Source organism: Microcaecilia unicolor, chromosome 12 (genome assembly GCF_901765095.1).
Source record: "Microcaecilia unicolor chromosome 12, aMicUni1.1, whole genome shotgun sequence".
Classification (NCBI taxonomy): Eukaryota; Metazoa; Chordata; class Amphibia; order Gymnophiona; family Siphonopidae; genus Microcaecilia; species Microcaecilia unicolor.
Genome location: NC_044042.1, coordinates 56692675 through 56709215, shown reverse-complemented (window position 1 = coordinate 56709215; position 16541 = coordinate 56692675). Strand labels below are relative to the sequence as shown.

The window sequence follows — 16541 nt, the reverse complement described above, 5'->3', positions numbered from 1 at the left end:
AAGGCTAGAAAGAGGGATGCTTCAATTCTAACAGGTAAGAGTGACTACCCTGTTCTCAACCATTTATCACATATGTGGACCAACTGGATCTAATGAATGTATGAGGCAATCGGTGAGTCTCCTGCTAAGATTCCTGCCCCCACACAGGTTAGGGAACTTGTAGCAGAGACACTAAAGAACTCTTAGGGGGTCTTTTACTAAAGCTTAGCTCGAGTTATCTGCAGCAGGGTCCACTTTATTCCTATGGGCCCTGCTGCAGATAACTCAAGCTAAGCTTTAGTAAAAGACCCCCTCAGTATATTATTTGCTAACAGCATGCACTGTTAAAGGGCAATTCTATATACTGCATGCTATCCTGACGTGTGTAACTAAATTGGCTAATGAGCCAATCGGTACCAAGAACTGGGTGCTAACAATCAACTATTGGCAGCAATTTGGATTTGCACGCACATCTTGCTAAGCGCCATTCTATAAAGATCTGCGTGCATACAACTCAAACGGGAGCATGGCCATGGGCGGGTCAGGGGTTTTCACTAAAGATGTGCACGGTATTACTGAATACCGGAGATCCGCGCCACTCTAAGATTTATTTCAGGTTTCAGCTGGTGTAAATCCTCACGTCCAAAGTTTGGTGTGGATATTGGCTCTAAGCACTGCACTATTCTATATACAGCGCCCAACTCAGAGTGCTAGTTATAGAATAGCGCTCCGTGTGGACTTGTTTCAGCGCTGTTTTTTGAGCACTGTTTACTTAATCTAGTCCTCAATGCACACTATTTACCACAGAGCCCATTGCATAATATGAGCTTTGTTGCAAATAGCATTTGATAGCTTTTAGTAAAAGACCCCCTTAATGGTAAGATTTTGAATTGATACATTGTAATTCACTTTGCTACATACTTTTGAAATACTAATACCCAAAGGCCACAGATTTCTTTTAAAGATGATTTAAAATAAAAAAAAAAAACTGCTTCCTAATCATAAACCACCCATATCTGAGTTTAACTGTGTTGTTAATGTTTTTTTGGTGTTTCAATTCTTCCTGAATGCTAAGCTACAAACTAAACTCATAAATACATTAGCTAGTTACAGCATATTGTCATGCAAAACTGGTATTTTTTTAAGCTTTTTTAATTTAAATTTTCCCAAAAAGAAAAGAAACACTGTTTTAGGCATCAGTAGAGTTTATTATTGTGTGAATGTCTGTGCATCAAGGAGGGAAGGGGGAGAGATGTATAGTTCTCATCTAACCAGCTTTTATACCTCTTGCCCTTCAGTTCAAGAGCTTACAGCTAAACGAATAAACACAAAAGGCAAGAGATGGAGCTTAAAGAATAAAAGAAAGAGATTTTGCCCTTTCCTAATATAACCGTTATAACTGGAGAAGTGGTCCCTTATTGGCTTAAAACCTGAAGCACTTATACATTGACATGGCACAATTGCAAGACAAGGGGCCTCTCTCCTAGGTGAAGGAGAGGAAATAGGAATGCTATGTTTTGTATTACTTTCTTTTTTTGTGAGGGAGGGAGGTAAAGGAGGGATTCATTGCGCTCCATATCTGCAGGTTTCTTTCCTCACATCATTTAATGTGACATGTAAACACGTAGTGTACAATAAATAAAATGACATTCTTTGCATGGCTCAACTGTTATACAGATATCACAGATCTATGTTTTGTGGGGCTTTTTGTTGCTGTTGCTCCTTCCGCCCAAGATATATGACTTTAGTTTGGTGGGTCTGTGGACCCAAATTTCCTACATTCCCTAGATCGATAGGTATCAGGAATATATTAATTTGTAAAATTTTTAAAAAGCAACATCTGCAGTTTGGATACACAGCAAATAAAACAGGAAGAAATGTTCTATTGTTATGCATTGGCAAGTACATGCTATGCCAACCATCAATTTTAAGAACTGTTTGTTAATTGGCTAATTTTCATTCGCACCTGTGGTACAAACACAATGAATGAGATTTATGGTGTACCTCCAAGAATAAGACAATTGTCCAACATGCTAGCAAATTAAAATCCAGAGCCAGCAGGGATCTAGCTTTAATTTTCCATCTTCTGCAATGTCCCTCCCCCAAAGATGAAGGCTTTACGATTGATCCTCCTCCCCATTCTTCAAGGAACCTCTGAAACATGAGTACCCAGATCTTGCTTTTCTTATGACTCTGTGAATCCCTCATTGAGCTCATGGAGGTTTGGCCGTCTTGGGGGTTTCATCAATTGTAACCATCACAAGATGGTAAGAATCCTTTGCGCTCCATAGGAGGCCATTCATGGTTTAGAGATCTGGACTTCATTGCCTCCATTCCCACTGTTCGTCGTAGTGATAATATATTGCGTGGTTTGTTGTTGACTGCCTGGTTGCTGCTCCAAGGAGTCTGAGGAAGAAGCCACACCTAGTTGTACCCCCTCTGATAATGAGGAGTTTTTGTTCACTTCTAAGTCACTTTGTCCTTCAGATATCACATAATTGGTCTGGAAGGAGAGAAGTCAGACATAGGAGAGTCAATATCATTAGTATATATTTTGGTTCTATGTGCATTTTAGTTTAATGCATCAGTTTTCAATAGCTCAGATTTTTCTAACCTGAACAAAATTCAGTTGTTCCCATTTGTGCAAATTTTACAAAATATGGAAATGCCAATAGCTTCCTGATCACTTATGCAACATGCCCAAGGGCCAGGTCCCCACATTTTTCAGTAGCTTTATGTTTCCTGCATAATGGCATCTTATGCTACCCTTAGATTAGCAACCAACTATGCATATGGTTCCAGTATAGTTGTACCCACAACACATGATGGGTCAAGCTGCATTATTCTTAAATCAGTGGGCACCAAATGGTGGAAGGATGAAGTTGCATTATTCTTTTACCACTGGGTATGTTTTGACAAAAACAGGAATGAGTACAAGCAGTTGCAAGATAAATGTAAAACAATAAGGGAGACCAATAGAAAATTTATAATTAAACTTGCTGAAAAGGAAAAAACTAATAAATCTTTCCCCCCCCCCCCCCCCCCCCAAATACATCAAAACCAAGAACCTTGTGATGGAGTCAAGAACATTAGATGACCAAGTGGTAGAAGGGGTGTTCAGGAAAAGCAAAGATACTTACCTGTAGCTGGTGTTCTCCGAGGACGCTTATTCTCACATGTGGGTGACGCTATCTGACGGAGCCCCGGTGTGGACACTGAGTCGCTAGCAGTTCTAGCACCATCCCACCACACCGCACTGGTGCCTTCCCACCCGACACTCGAGTGCAGGTCCCCCAGTCAGGTGAAAAGCATAAAGAATACAACCAAAAACAGCTCCTAGGGGAGGGTATGTGAGAATAAACGGCCTGCTGTCCTCAGAGAACACCAGCTACAGGTGAGTATCTTTGTTTTATACAAGGACAAGCAGGCCATGCTATTACCACATGTTGAATCCCTAGCTACCAGGCTCACTGAAAACAAGAAAGCTAGGATAATGGAGTTCCAAAATGTCAAGACTAAAATCTCAATCAACCTGAAACTATATACATACTAGGTGTAGGTGCAGCCTGGAACAGAATAAAACAGGGCCTAGCAGGGTGGAGTTGGATTCTAGACACCAAACAAATTCTGTAGAATTGCCTGTCCAAACCGACTGATGTGTCAGGTGTCCTGATCCAAGCAGTAGTGGGATGTGAATGTGTGGACTGAAGACCACATTGCAGCCTTGCAATCTCTTCTATGAAGGCTAATGTCAGGTGGGCAACCGACGCAGCCATGGCTCTAACATTGTGAGCCGTGACATGCCCCTCAACAGTCAGCCCTGCCTGGGTATAAGCAAAGGAGATGCAGTCTGCTATCCAATTTGAAAGTGTGTGTTAGCCAATGCCCACCCCCAACCTGTTGGGGTGAAAAGAAACAAAAATCTGGGTGGACTGTCTATGAGCTTCAATCTGCTCCAGATAGAAGGCTAAGACTCGCTTGCAGTCTAAAGTATGTAGTACACTTTCACCAGGATGGGCATGAGGGCTGGGAAAAAATGTTGGAAGAACAACTGACTGGTTAAGATGGAACTCCAACATGATCTTACGAAGGATCATGCGGAGTTCCTGCGGAGGACTCTGATGTGATAAAATTTAATATATGGTGGTTGAGCTCCTAGGGCTTAGAGCTCAATGATTATGCGAGCTGAAGTGACCGCCACCAGAAATACAAATTTTCAAGCCAAAAAATTCAGGTGGCAGGTATCCAGAGGCTCAAAAAGAGCTTTCATCAGCTGGGTGAGGTATGTTGAGATCTCATAACACAACTGGAGGTTTGGTAGGGGACTTTGGGCTAGATGCACTAAACTCCAAGGAAGAGCCCTTCCCTTACCGATCCCTTAGCGAATCGGTAAGGAAAGGACATGCATGAAGGAAATCGCATGCAAATGAGCTGCTCGCTGTTAGTTCATTTGCACACGATTTCCTTCCTTCCAGTCGGCCAGCTGAGTATGCGCAGAGCAGCCAATCGTTATGCTGGCTGCTCTGTATGCCAAAGACATCCTTCACAAAAAAGACGTCCCTGATGAGCACTGGACATTTTCCTTCAGCTTTTGTGATGGGCGTCCTTCTGGGACATGGTTTTTCTTACGTGCCTGAAATGACCACAGCCATGGAGGTTCTCTCAACATTCACTCGTCCCCTCCAAGGCTGTTTTCAGTTTGCGCCCCCCACCCCCCAGGATCGGGACGTGCGAGGACGTCCAAAACAAAACTATTTGGATGTCCCTCCCTCCAGGTCTCTCTCAGCCAATCACAGCGCGTTTAGATGTCACCGGTATCAGCTAAATGCGCTGTGATTGGCTGAGAAAGACCTGGAGGGAGGGACTCCAAATAGTTTTGATTTGGAGGTCCTCGCAGGTCCCGATCCTGGGGGGGGGGGGGGGGGGGGGGATGCAAGCTGAAAAAACCTTGGAGGGGACGAGGAGAATGTTGAGAGAACCTCTATGGCTGTGGTCATTTCAGGCACATAAGAGAAACACGTCCGAGAAGGACGCTGGTCAGGGACGATTTGGTAGAGTGGGTGGTGCAGGGGCTCTGGGGAGGCTTTATGTTTCAACATTTTTATTAATGATGAAATAAATATGGTATAACAGATACCATAAAATATAAAACTTCAACAGTACAGTGAAACTTCACATATAAGTATTGAACAGACCATCATCAAGTTTTTTGTATACTTCCCCCTTCCCCACCCTCTGGGGAGGCTTTAAATGCTTTTGCCTTTGATTTTGTAGGGAGCTCCCTACTGTGACTGCAGAAAAATGCCTGGGGGGAAGGGGTCAGAGCTGTTCTGCTACAAGGAAATCAGCACATGAAAAGAAAACCAGACAGCAGTTTAGTGCTGAAACAAAACGTAACTTGTTTTTTTTTTTTTTTGTGAAGGACATCCAAGTGTTAGGCATTCGGGGGGGGGGGGGGGGGGGGGGGGGGGGGGGGGGGGAAGGACATCCCCGAGCACTTTTTTTCAGCTTTTGTGATTGGCGTCCTCTGTATGAGTCCCGCTCAGCAGCCCCAACGAGAGATGGAGACCTCCCGTTAGGTTTTCCACGGTGCATGGAGTCGGAAACGGCTGTGCATCTGCTAATTAGCTCATTATAATAACCTGTAGATCATTTGCATTCCGTTTTCGTTAGCTGCTACCGTGACAGGAAAATGGCTCGGGGAACCCATTTGTGCATGTCCCGGTTTACTATTTGCATGCTAAACTGGCTAGAACCAGTTTAAAACCCACGTTGCTGGCTCGTTAAGTTTAGTGTATCTGGCCCTAAAAGCTGTATAGAAATGGACTCACCTCCTATAAACTGATAAGCACCAATTGCACTAAGATGAACCCTTACAAAGTTGGTTTTAAAACCAGATTCAGAGAGTTGCAGGAGGTACTCAAGCAGTTTTTGTGTTGGGCAAGTGAAGGGATCTAAGGCCTTGTCCTCACACCAGACGGCAAACCTTCTCCATTTAAAAGAGTAACACCTATTAGTGGAGTCTTTCCTGGAAGCCCACAAGATACAGGAGACACCCTCAGGTAATCTGAGGGATTCAAGTTCTACGCTCTCAACATCCAAGTCGTGAGGGCCAGAGATTGGAGGTTGGGATGTAGAAGGGACCTTTAGTTCTGCATAATGAGGGTTGGAAAAAGGTCCAATCTCCACTGATCTTCTGAAGACAACTCCAGAAGAAGAGGCCAATGAGGAGCAATCAGTAGTATCATGGTGCCTTGGTTTTGCAGAAATATTGTTAGTAATATGTTATTTATCTTTAAAATCGAGCAGGGTACTGGAAGATTGGAGGGTGGCCAATGTAATGCAGATTTTTAAAAAAAAAGTTCCAGAGGAGATCCGGGAAATTCTAGACCACCGAGCCTGACGTCGGTGCCGGGCAAAATGGTACAGACTATTATAAAGAACAAAATTACAGAGCATAGATTAATGAGACAAAGACAACATGGATTTAGTGAAGGGCAATTTTGCCTCACCAATCTATCACATTTCTTTGATGGGGTGAACAAACATGTGGATAAAGGTGAGCCAGTCGATATTGTGTGTTTGGATTTTCAAAAAGCATTTGACAAAGTACATCATGAAAGACTCCAAAGGAAACTGGAGAGTCATGGGATAGGAGGTAGTGTCCTATTGTGGATTAAAAACTGGTTAAAAGATAGAAAACAGAGAGTAGGCTTAAATGGTCAGTATTCTCAATGGAGAAGAATAGATAGTGGGGCTCCCCAGGAGTCTGTGCTGGGAACGTTGCTTTTTAACATATTTATAAATGATCTAGAGATGGGAGTAAATAGTGAGGTAATTAAATTTGCTAACGACACAAAGTTATTCAAAGTTGTTAAATCACAAAAAGATTGTGAAAAATTACAAGAGGACCGTACGAAACTGGGAGACTGGGCATCCAAATGGCAGATGACATTTAATGTGAGCAAGTGCAAAATGATGCATAAGGGACAAAGGAACCTGAACTATAGCTATGTAATACAAGGTTCCACATTAGGTAAAACAGTTAGCTTAGCGGGTTTAAAAAAGGTTTGGATAAATTCCTAAAAGAAAAGTCCATAAGCCATTATTAAAATAACTTGGGGAAAATCCACTGCTAATTTCTAAGATAAGAAGCATAAAAATGTATTGTACTTTTTTGGGATCTTGCCAAGTACTTGTGACCTGGATTGGCCACTGTTGGAAACAAAATGCTGGACTTGATGGACCTTTGATCTGTCCCAGTATGGCAATACTTATGTACTTATGAGTTTCAGCAAGGTCTTCTCTATCAGAGGTATAGGAGAATATGCATGCAGATGTTCTCTTCCCCAATGTAGGAGAAAGGCATCTGACGCTTGTCTGCCATGTGATCTGAGCCTGGAACAGAACTGAGGGACTTTCCTGTTGAGATGAGTGATGAAAAGATCCACTGAGGCGGTGCCCCACTCTCAGAAGATTTTTTGGGCTATGCCCATGTTGAGAGACCACTCATGCGGTTGCAATATCCTGCTGAGTCTGTCCACCAGGCAGTTGTTCTTGCCAGGAAGATATATGGCACGGAGGCTCATCCCATGAAGGAGAGCCCAGTGCCACATATCTACTGGTTCCTGACACAAGGGGGTAGGATCCCGTACCCTCCCTGCCTGTTGACATAAAACATTGCTACCTGGCTGTCTGAATTTGGTTAATGTGGTTTTGGAGTCGATCTCTGAAAGCCTTTAGAGTTCCAAATAGCCGGTAGCTCAAAGAGATTGATTTGAAGATGAACCTCCTAAGAGGACCACTGACCTTGAGTGTGAAGCCCATCAACATAAGCTCCTCAACCTAGGTTGGATGCATCCATTGTCAACACCTTTTGATGCAGTGGAATTTGGAATGGAAGTCGCAGAGTCGAATTGGACCAGGTCACCAACCAGAAAAGGTCATGAGCCAACTCCAGCGGGACACAAATGACATCCATTAGGTTCCTTGTGGCTTGAGACCAAATTGAGCTGTGCCTTGGGAGTGACATGCACTGTGGTGACCATATGGCCCATCAGTCTCAACATTTGCTGAGCTGAAACCTGCTGGCTGCTGCGGATCTGCAAGGAAAGCGCTACCAAGTGATCCACTCTCGCTAGAAAAAGGAAGGCCTGAGCCTGAGCTGTGTCTAGCAGAGCTCCTATGTACTCCAATTGTCATACTGGATGGAGATGGGACTTGGGATAATTTATGACAAACTCCAGTAGCTCTAGCACCTGAATAGTCAACCACATTGACTCAATTGCCCCCTCGTAGGATGTGTTCTTGACCAGCTAATCATCCAGGTAAGGAAACACACACACTCCCAGTTTGCGTAGATATGCTGTGATTACTGCCAGGCACTTGGTGAAAACTCTGGGGGCAGATGCTAGGCCAAATGGCAGAATGTGATTCTGGAAGTGTTGTTTCCCCACTCGAAATCTGAGATACTTCCTGTGGGTATAGGCATCAAGTCCAGAGAGCACAGCCAATTGTTTTCCTGAATGAGAGGAAGTAGGGTGCCCAGGGAAATCATCTTGAACTTTTCTTTCACCAGAAATCTGTTCAGAGCCCTTAAGTCTAGGATGGCCCCCCTTCTTGATCACAAGAAAGTACCTGGAATAGAGTCCCTGCCCCTCCTCTCCTGGTGGTATGGGTTTGACCGGCCATGCAGAAGGGCGGAGATTTCCTGTACAAGTACTTGCTTGTGCTAACAACTGATGTAAGGTGCTCTCGGTGGCAAATTTGGAGGTTGCTGGCAATTTAAAGCGTTCCCGCAATGGACTATTTGAAGCAGACATTGATCAAAGATTATAAGTGGTCATCTGTGGTGGTAAAATGTGAGCCTCACTCTGACTGGTAGGTCATCTGGAATGGATACTCTTTGTGTAGCTATGCTCTGCTGAATCCAGTCAAAAGCCCATGTCCTGCTTTGACTGGGGAGCCGGCTGGGATTTCTGGGGTCACAGCTGGCGAGGCCTGGGACGGGGGCCCTAAGTCACCTGAGTAGACCGAGTGGAAGACTGGTACCTAGGACCTGCGCCTCTGCCCAGTCAAAAATCTTCTTGTTAAAGAAGATGCAGAAGGAGGTTGCTGAGAGAGAGTGTGGATAGTATCAGTGTGCTTTTTAATGAGGTCAGCAACCTCTTCCACTTTTTCTCCAAATAAGTTGTTCCCCGGCAGGGCACATCTGCTAACCTCTCCAGAACAGCCTGTTCCAGGTCAGAGAAACGCATCCATGAGAGTCTGTGCATCTCCACACCCATTCCAGACAGTCTGGACGCAATATCAAGCGTCATAAGCACCCCAGGCCAAATAATGCTAACACTCCATCTGCTTATTGGCCAATTGGCCAAGCTTGGTGGCCTGCTCCAAAGGAAGAAAATCTGCCAAATTAAGTGTACTATTAACTAGAGACTCCAAGTAAAGGCTCATGTAGAGCTTGTAGGACTGGATGCGAGCAATGAGCATAGAGGCCTGAAAAGCTTTCCTCCCAAACGAGTCTAAGGTTCCGGCCTTTCACCCTGGAAGTGCAGAGGCATGAGATCAAGAGCTCTTAGCTCGTTTGAGAGCAGATTTGACTACCAAAAAGTTGTGGGGCAACTGGGCCCTCTCAAATCCGGAAGCGTCTGAATACAATACTGCATAGCCACCTTCTTGGGTGCTACCTGCACTGATAGAGGAGATTCCCAGTTTCTCATCAGTGCATCCTTAAGGTTAGGGTGCAATAGAACAGTGACCCCTTCCTTAGGAGAGACTTATAGCCCAAGACAGACAGCATCTCTGCCCTGAGCTCCTCCTCTGTCTCCAACTTAAATGGGATGGCCGCAGCCATCTCCCTGACAAAACTAGTAAAAGCGAGCACCTCTGGAGGAGATTTTCGTCTCTCTTCAGGTGGTGAGGGATCAGATGGGATACCATATGACTCCTCTGAGAAGTAATGTAGATCCTTATCTGATACCCATGAGCGCTTCCAGTCAGATTCCTCTTCTTCTTGAGAATCAGGAGACTGAATCTGCACCTGCCTCGACCTAGTGAAACAAAGTCCACAATCTGAGGAGTGTCAAGGAGCAGCCCTTCCCTCAGACTCTGGGGAAGCTTCCTCCCTGGATGTCAGAGGAGGTACTGCCTGCTCAGGCCTTGGCTCTGATACCCTGCAAAGTGCAGGTATCAATGTTCTGGGCACCGGCATTGGTGGAGCTTTAGAGAGGGCCTGGGGCTGTTCCGCTGAGGGTGCAAACACCCTTGATGCCAAAGCAGGAGCTCCCTGCAGCAACTGCACCAGCTCCTCTCTAAGCATGCTCCAGAACCTGTTGAGCCAATCTCACTCTCTGTGTCCCGGCCTGCATATAGAGACAAAGATCACAAACAGAGGGTTCATGATCTGGCCCAAGGCACCAATGCACCAATTATGCGGGTCCATGAGTGAAATAATGTGGCCACATTTGGCGCACCACTTGAAGCCACTGGGAACCTTCTGGGACATCAAAAAAAGAATGTTGGCTAAATTAAACTGCTGAATCTTGAACAATTAAAAAAGGAGAAGCGTTCAAATTGAGGTCGTGGCTGCGGCTTAACTACGCAGCCACTCGCGATAAATAAAGGAAACCAAAAAAAGCCAAAAACTAGAGAAAAAATAAGAGGAATAAATTAACAAAAAAAAAAAAAGAAGAAGAAGATAAGTACCCACAGGGGAAGGCACTCATGATAGCAAAAAAAAGAGTTTTGAACAGCATAGTGTGAGAAGACTACGCGAACATGTCCTCTCAGCTCCGTGGAAAAAGAGAGACTGAGGGACCCACGGAAGAGTCTCGGATGGGAAGACACCAGTGCATGCGAGGTGGGACGCTGTTAGAACTTTCTCTAGTGTTAGCAAAACAGCATCTGCACCGGGGCTCAATCGGATTATGTCACCCACATGTGGGAACAGCGCAGCTTGCTTATACTCGGAGAAGATAAAGCCACAAGAAAACTAACAGGGTCATTCACTGATAGAAAATGTTAACGTCATTAATGTGCGTTATTTGTCACAAGTCCCATTTTATGCAATGGGCCCTGCACTCAATAAGTATTAACAATATTAGAATACACTGTTAGTAAATGACCCCTTAAATGAATTCTTTGTTTCAGTCTTCAATACAGAGGATGTTGGAAAGATTCTCATATCAGAACCATTCTTTGTAGGTTGTGATTCAGAAGAACTGAAACACATCACAAATTAAGTAGTAGCAAATCAACAGGGCCTGATGGTATTTGAAAGGAATTCAAATTTTGCAGATCTGTTACTGATAATTTGTAATATATCATCACATTCTGTCACTGTACCAAAGGATTTGAAGGCAGTTAATGTAATGCCAGTTTTTAAAGTGAGTTCCTGGAGTAATCCAGGAAACTACAGACCAGTAAAGCTAACATCAGTACTGGATAAAATGGTGTAAGCTATTTTTAAGAATAACAATGAATATCTAGATAAACATGGCTTAATGGAGAAGGCTGGAAAAATCTCTGTGGCACCAGATTCCTAAAATTACTAAAAGCAACCTGGAGGAGAGAGGGTGGTTAGACGAGCAATTTTTAAAGATTCTGTTGGTCTGTAAAGAATAATAAAAAGAAACAAAGTGTGATATCAAACTATTAAATGTCACTATCAACACATTTCAAAGAATGCATTTTACCTTTAAACCACAGAAAAAATCCAGAAAATATTATCCTGCTCTTTTAAAAAAATTTGAATTAGTGCCTAAGTTGTTCAAATATATTTCCACCCCTGTTAATAGAATGGATTTATCAATGATTTATCATGCCTCACTAATCTAGAATGTGGAAAAGGCTGAGTCAGTTAATATAATATAATTGAATTTTCAGAAGACATTTGATTAAGTTCCTCATTACAGGCTCCTCAGGAAATTTAAAAAATCATAGACTGGTTATTGGTTAAATGATAGAAACAAAGAGTAGAACTAAGGGGTCCCTTTTACCAAGGTTGAATTAATGGATTTAGTGCAAGCTAATGATTAGTGTGCTCTAAATTATAAGATGGCCAATATAGTCCTATGAGTGTCTTGATTAGCGCACTCTAAATCTCTAAGAGCACCTTAGTAAAAGGACCCCTAAATGATCAGATTTCTCAACGGAGAGAGGTAAATTCTAGAGTGCCCAAAGACCTGTACTAGAAACAGTGTCGCTTATCTTATTCATTAATGATATGGAAAAGGGCCTAAATAAATATACCCAATACTGGGTTCCATATTTAGATGGATTAGAAAGTGACATACATAATTATCACAATCATAAAATTAAATAAACTAAAATACAATAAAAAAAAGACAGTAACACAAAAACAATGAACTATTATCCCCTGAAATGAGACTCAATCTGACCATGATGCTCTATAAGAACTGGGAAAAGCAGTCAAGCTATATCCTACATCCCACATCCCACAAGCCTGCTGTCAAATAAAGCATGAAATTCTGAATGCATGTGTAAAAACATACGAGGCAATACTATAAATAAGCGCTTAGAAGTACATGCCACTTGCACGACAAATTTAAGTATTTAGGTGTCTGGCTAGACTCAAAACTTACTTTCTTCTCTTTGGAAACTGAGATCAGTCTGTAGCTACCTTAATTTCAACTCCCGTCACACTTTATTTCACGCTCTTATAGGTTCAAGTATTGACTACTGTAATATAGTCAATTCTGGAGTTACGAAAGCTGAACTTAAGCAACTGCAAACAGAACACTGCGGCAAGGATACTGTGTATGCCATGCCCATCAACGAGATCATGTTTCTCCACTCCTCATTAAACTTCATTGGTTGCCTGTAGAATATCGTGTGAAATTTAAAATTCTGTCCTTAGCATTTAAAGCTTACCAAACTGGTACCTTAGATTATTTAGCAACATTAACAATTCCATATGTGCCCATGTGTTTCCTCTGTTCATTTAATGATCATAGGATGGTTTTACCCAAATCCAAAGCTTATTGGGCATGTATTCAAAGGTGTGCCTTCTACTTCACTGCCCCTTTTCTATAGAACTCATTGCCAATTTCTCTTAGATCAGAAACGTCTTTGACAGTTTAAGATCGGACTTAAAACTTACTTTTTCAACTTGGCATTTGAAGGTTCTCTAACTAATAAAGTTTTATGTCTTTCTTTTCCATATCTGCTTCCTATAGGAGATGTGCCTATAGCTGACCGTCACAGAATGTTTAATGTATGAAACTCAATTGTTTTTATTTTATTTTATTGTATCCCAACTTGACTTGCTTTAGTGATAAAGGCGGATTTAGTAAATTTTAATAAACGATAATGTCTAGGAATCCCTGTGACCAGTCGTGCGGCAGCATTTTGCACCAATTGTAAAACTCTCAACTATGTCTAGGAGATACCAAGATAAAAAGCATTACAATAATCAAGACACAATAAAACTAAGTTTTTACAACTGTCCTAAAATCATCAATAGGAATCACAGGCATCAACTTGCTAAGCATACATAGACACGAGAAAGATGCCTGACCAACAGCCTCAACTTGATCTTCCATGGTTAATGCTGCATTCAGGACTACACCTAAGCTGGAAATCCTCTGTCTGATCTCAAGCCAAGTTAGAAATGAAGGCATGTCTAGAGCAGATGATTGACTCATAATCATAGTCTCAATCTTTGATAAATTTAGGGGTAGGCTATTTGTGGCCATCCAAGCAGTAACTGCACTGTGACAAGAGTATAATTTAGAAATGACAACTTCAAATTCATTGTCAAGCAAGAAAAGGAATTGAATATCATCCAGAGAGTCTCTACTGCATGCCAAGAACATGGAAAATCTTACAGAGTAGAACCAGATTAAGTAGAAGGGCAGACAGGATTGTGCCCTGAGACATACCAGTAACCAGTGGATGCAAAACTGAGTGCTTGTCACATTCATAAACTTGCATATACCAATCAATTAAGAGGAGAACCAGGATAATACAGTACCAATGAAACCCAAACATTTAAGTAAACCAAAATTAATTGCATCAAGTGCCATGGATGCGTCAACTACAAAAAAAAAAAGTAGCATAAACAGTGATTAAGACCTTGTCACATGAAGGGCAATTCTATAAACTCAGTGCTAACATGTATGTCCCCACTGCATGTGTAAATGTTTAGAATACTAGGTATGCACCTATGCTTTTATACACCAGCATTCAACCTAAGAGTTTTTCTGTGTATATGTGCCTAAACTGCATACAGCATATTTGCAGGGGGGAGGGGACCATACACAGGTGTGAAGCATGGGTGGGACATAGGCAGGGTTCCAAAACTTACACATCTCACTTACAAAATACTGTAAGTTATACATGTCCAGGTCACATTTACATGCTGGTTGTAGTAAGTGCAGGCACCTAAATTATAGATACGCAGATAGTGAGGTACGCTAATATTCTATAAAGGAACCTAGGTTCATTATAGAATAGAATCCTACCACGTGCCCTCAGGTTGCCTAAATTGAGGCAGCCAGTTATATAATTACCACCATAATGTCTACAGTAGACAGCAGAAAGGTCTTTGTACTATGGGCCATGAGAAAATCATACTGACATGGATCCAGCAATTATACAGGATCTACAGATTCACTGGTCTGATCAAGGATCACCTTCTCGATAATCTTGGCAACTGCTTGTAGAGTGGAGATAGGCCCATAGTTAGAGGTAATTAATGGATCTAAAGAATCCTTCTTAAGGACTGGCCTAACTGTAGCAGTTTTAAGAGATACAGGCATTTTTCCAGAATTAAGGGTGGAGTTCACCAGAGCGGTAAGCACAGGAACTATATCATCACCCAAATGTCTTGGAATTATATATACTTTGTTCTTTCCACATTCTCTGTGAAACAGCGGTCACCTACCCCTTCCTGCGTTATAGCTCTTGTCCACCTTCCTTACCTGAGTGACTGGTTTCACTTGACCAGAATTCACTGTAGTGACCGGAGTACCAACAGCTGTTTCTGCAATCATATACTGGCCCTGGGAAAGTGCCATCACCTGAATTTCCGGAGCTGTAACAGCAGAAAAAAGGTAAAAAGGTAAACATTGTCAAGGAATATAGATCAAGGTCTCCAGAACTCAGCTATTCAACTAATGTTCAGATGCATGTTGTCAAACACAAAAAAAAAAAAAAAAAGAAAGAAAGGGCTCCTGCCCGCTTAAAATCATGCTCAGCAGGCCAGCCACTGATATTCAGCAGCAGTTAACTAGGCTACTAACTGGCCATTTTAAGTCTAGGCAGGAGAGGATCTTACGGGGCAGAGTCAGGGAGGAGCCAGTAGGTTTGTGGGTGCTGATGAAATGCAGCACCTGTGTGTGCATGGCTAACCGGGCATGTAGGACCGCATAAATAGCAGTCCTAACTTTGCCCGGTTAGCCATGTGGGTGCCGGCACTGAAAATCGGTAGCACCTACATAACTTCCAGGTACTGGCCTGCAAACTGGTGATGACTTCTCTTCTCTCTCCCAAGCTTTGATCCCCACTTAGCAGCACTCATAAGTTATAATAAAGCAGTTCAATGAATCAATGTTTCTTTACAAACAAGAATTATAAAGACTGAATTTTATGGAATATATGAAATGGCTTCAATAAAAAACTTCAATAACAAAAGAGGGTGAGAAAAGAGGAATGCCATAGTCTTGCCACCTGGCATCTTTCTAAGCCTGGCTAATTCATTAACAGCTGTCCCATTTCTAATTTTCTAAAATGTGAAGGATAATTCTATAAATTGGTGCCTGATGTTAGTCCCAAATTGCGTGCATCTGTTATAGAACACTAGCACTTACACTTGATAGGCACCTTAATTGGTGGTTATGTACTTAAATGCTAGGCGCTATTCTATAACTGATGCTCACAAATCGCTGCAAAGGGGGGTATATGTGGGTGGAGTATGGGCAGGACATGGGCGCATCTCCAATCTACACACGTAACTTTTAAAATATTCTCAGATATGTGCATCACTTGGAACTCTTTACACCAGCCACTGGCCTGGCATGTTATAGCGCCTAACTTTTGGCGAACCACAGTGGCTTTATGCCACTATTCTGTAATTGCTTAGCACGCCCTGACACCGTTATAGAATTGGCACTCAGCACACACCCCGTTAGAAAATCATTTCCCAACCTACTCTAAAATTCATAAAAAATTTAAAATTTGGAACACATTGGAGGCACTGAAACCTTAGAATTTTAGAGGTGCCTGTGCATATAACATATACACACCATTTTACTGGTTTACAAAATGCCTTATTTAAGTGGGTAGGTATTTTAAAATGTCTTGTTCTGGGAGGACAGACATTTCTTGTTTACCAGTGTCATTAATGTTTTTGGTCCATTGAATTAGCTGCCTTTCATATATAACTCTGGTATGCCATAGACCTCAGTGGTGCCACTCACTGGATTTAGATGTTAAAACCAGTAAGAATTATGCACCCACCTCCTCATCGGTCCTTGGTGTAAATATTTTACATTTCAATTCTTACTTGGTCATAGAATTCTATTATAATGAAACTTCAA

The 16541-nt window shown here is 42.4% G+C and overlaps 1 protein-coding gene across 1 annotated transcript in view; it reads right to left on the bottom strand.

The window, feature by feature from the left end:
• Positions 1–784: 784 nt before the first annotated feature.
• PRDM10 (PR/SET domain 10) overlaps positions 785–16541 on the bottom strand; it is a 221294-nt gene continuing 205537 nt past the window's right edge. The window contains 2 exon segments of the mRNA XM_030221158.1: positions 785–2482; positions 14925–15037. Coding sequence (XP_030077018.1) covers positions 2279–2482; positions 14925–15037 — 317 coding nt within the window. The 3' untranslated portion in view covers positions 785–2278.